This window comes from Palaemon carinicauda, chromosome 17 (assembly GCF_036898095.1).
Source record: "Palaemon carinicauda isolate YSFRI2023 chromosome 17, ASM3689809v2, whole genome shotgun sequence".
Classification (NCBI taxonomy): domain Eukaryota; kingdom Metazoa; phylum Arthropoda; class Malacostraca; order Decapoda; family Palaemonidae; genus Palaemon; species Palaemon carinicauda.
In genome coordinates this window covers 4,992,747-4,995,578 of record NC_090741.1, presented here as the reverse complement: position 1 = coordinate 4,995,578, position 2,832 = coordinate 4,992,747, and the positions used below count along the sequence as shown (strand labels likewise).

The following is a 2,832-nucleotide window of genomic DNA, read 5'->3' as shown; positions in this document are numbered from 1 at the left end:
ATGGTAATTTGATAGGTTTCCCATAGGACAATCTGATGGAATGTTCTCATCCCTTAATCAAACCTAGGTCCGAATCATTTAGCTCAAAACAGTCCTTATATTTGTAGAGTATCTTATCAAGTCTTAACAAATCCGATTTACTTAAGTTACTTTCATCGACATTGACTCCCAACTTCCGTCTGTTGTTTTGAAGTTCTTCCTCTGATAGTTTTTCAGTATTCTCGTTATCATCATCCTCCATAAACTCCCTGATGCCAAGTTGCACCGTGGCCAATATACTGCCTGCTTCAATGCTAACATTATCTTTACACCAATTAGCAACACAGACATATCCAACGCCCCATTCAAATATAGAAAAACTGGGCAAGACCTGAACACCCGGAGGCAACATATTTTTACTCTCGTCTGCTACTTTCTCTAAGACTACATACTCCTTTGGCACTTCCTTTAGGCTATCAATGTATACGTTAATTAGTTTCCTGCTACCTGATGGGACATTTCTATTCTGTTGTCTTAAGCAACTAGCATATCCTAAATCCTCCCTCTGCCAAACCTGCATAGTTTGACCAACTAGTCTCATACAGCAATCCAAAACTTGACGATATTCAGCTTTTAATCCCTCTTTCTCTGATGCCATCACGTTAACATTTTTGGTGACCCCCCATTTTTCGAATAGCAAAGACAAAACATTCATGCCCACAAGGCACTCTTGGTCAGTGTTCTTGCCAAGATCATTCTTTCCTCTCTCAACTCTCTTGACATAGAACACACAGCTGTTCTGTTTCATTCCACTTACTTCTACATCAACAACGACATGACCTATTATATTAATTTCATTACCACTCAGGTCACATATGTAGTCACTACTATTATACAATGTCACCCCTTTTGGTTTTAGATTCCCCAAATACCAATTTTCCGACAACAAACTACAGTTAGCCCCAGAATCCATAAGTCCCACAGCTTTCTTTCCCTCTATGCTGAGTGTCAGTTTCATAGTGTCTCCTCTCTTATTTAAACATTCACTTGGCCGGACGTACAAAGTTAACGCCCGGCCTCAAGTTTTCCTGGGCATTATCCCCGGCCTGCAATGACATCTCTCTCACAATCTTGTCTCCTCTTGCATTATTTAACCCTCTGTTCTTACTAGAGTATTGATTAGACTTATAGAATGGATGACCATCTTCCCCACAAGACCAACAAGTGCCAGTAAACTGATTTTCCAAAACATGTTTATTTTGCGTTCTGTTTTTACCTAGCCTTCCCTTATACTGGTGTCCTTCCCCTTGATCCTGCACTATATTGTCTCTAAAAAACCCTGCATTTTTGCACTGGTACGATACATGACCCTGATCCCTACAGGTCCAACACTTAATTACTTCATCATCTCTCCCCCTGCTATTCAAGTGGCTGTCAGAAACATTACCAAATTCTTTCATAACCTTCATTCTATCTTGCACAAATCTACCAGCGTCTTATAATTGGTCTCTGACTCCGTTTTCAATCTTATCCTTTAGATCACAGGCAATATTCCTGTACCTCAAACCTTTTTCAAAAATCATACATTTCATGATTTCCCTCTCTTTAGAGCAGACTGCTTTGCCCTCGGCTTCTTCTTCCAAGTCAATTATTCTGTCTAAATACTCCCAAACACCTTCTTGTATTCCCTGTCGTGCACACCACAGTTCTTTCCCTCTCTCTAGATCATTTTTATTATCTACATACGCTTCTAGTAGCTTAGTCTCCATTTCCTCCAACGTTTTCGGCTCAGCATGGCGTATTCTCATGCTAGCAGGCTCTATCAAACTATCTTTAATATAGTCTACGGCATCAGTGCCTGCTAGGTTAAATTGATTGGTACATCATTTTGCCTGTTCAAACCATCTCTTGATTTCCTTCCTACCACTGTTCCTCCCACTCATTTTCTCGAGCTGTGGAGGATTTTTTTTACTATTGAAAGAGCATTATTATATGCGTAATTACCGCCCCCTCTCCTCCACACACCCTATTCAACTCATCTTTTATCAAGGCGAATCTGTTTTGCCACCCACGATTCAATCTATCCAACCTATCTTCCCATTCTTTGTTATTATTTACTAAAAGATGACCCAGCTCCTTAGCAACATCCCTTTTTAAAAGTGGCTTTTGGTTTTCCACAGTGAAATCTTCTACACTATCTCCAGCCTTTTTAACCCTTAAATTGGTTTTCTTAATTTCATTCACCAAAATTTTCTGGTTCTCTTTTAATGCATTTATTAACTCCCCTACTCTGCTGAAAGAATTCACGTTTTCGCAGTGGTTAAAATCCAACACTTTCTGAAAATTTACGATTTCCGACCACAATTTTACAACTCCTTTTCCCAAGGCTTTTCATCATTATCACCACTTTTATCAACAGAAGTACCTGCTCCGTAATCTAAATTCTTGCAACCCCCTTCATTATTGTCATTCCTCACTACGATACTCACTTCTTCATTAACAAGATCCTTATCCCTAACCACACCACGTATTTCTGCTAACAAATCTTGATCACTACCACGTTACATCATTTCATCATCACCTGCGCCTGTCTCTGTTCCCATAATATACTCAAAAACGTCACTTTCATCACTTACACTGCCTTGCCCCACTTTATTCCCACTGGCACTGTACATAACTCCACCAAATGTCCTACCTTACAATTGCACTCCAGTCCAGTAGTAAATATTCCCAGGAACGTGCTGGTAACCCACTGGGTTGAAGGTTGCCGTGGTGAACGCTCTGCTACCAAATATAGCAATCCAAGGAAGATACAACTCACAGCAGCATTTCTTCTTTCATTTTATTGTACAT

The 2,832-nt window shown here is 39.9% G+C and overlaps 1 protein-coding gene across 1 annotated transcript; it reads right to left on the bottom strand.

Annotated features, from left to right (window-relative positions):
* Nucleotides 1-1,022: 1,022 nt before the first annotated feature.
* LOC137656190 (uncharacterized) lies at nt 1,023-1,448 on the bottom strand. Its single transcript, XM_068390365.1, has one exon. The coding sequence runs from the start codon at nt 1,446-1,448 to the stop codon at nt 1,023-1,025; it is 426 nt and encodes a 141-aa protein (XP_068246466.1).
* Nucleotides 1,449-2,832: the final 1,384 nt, after the last annotated feature.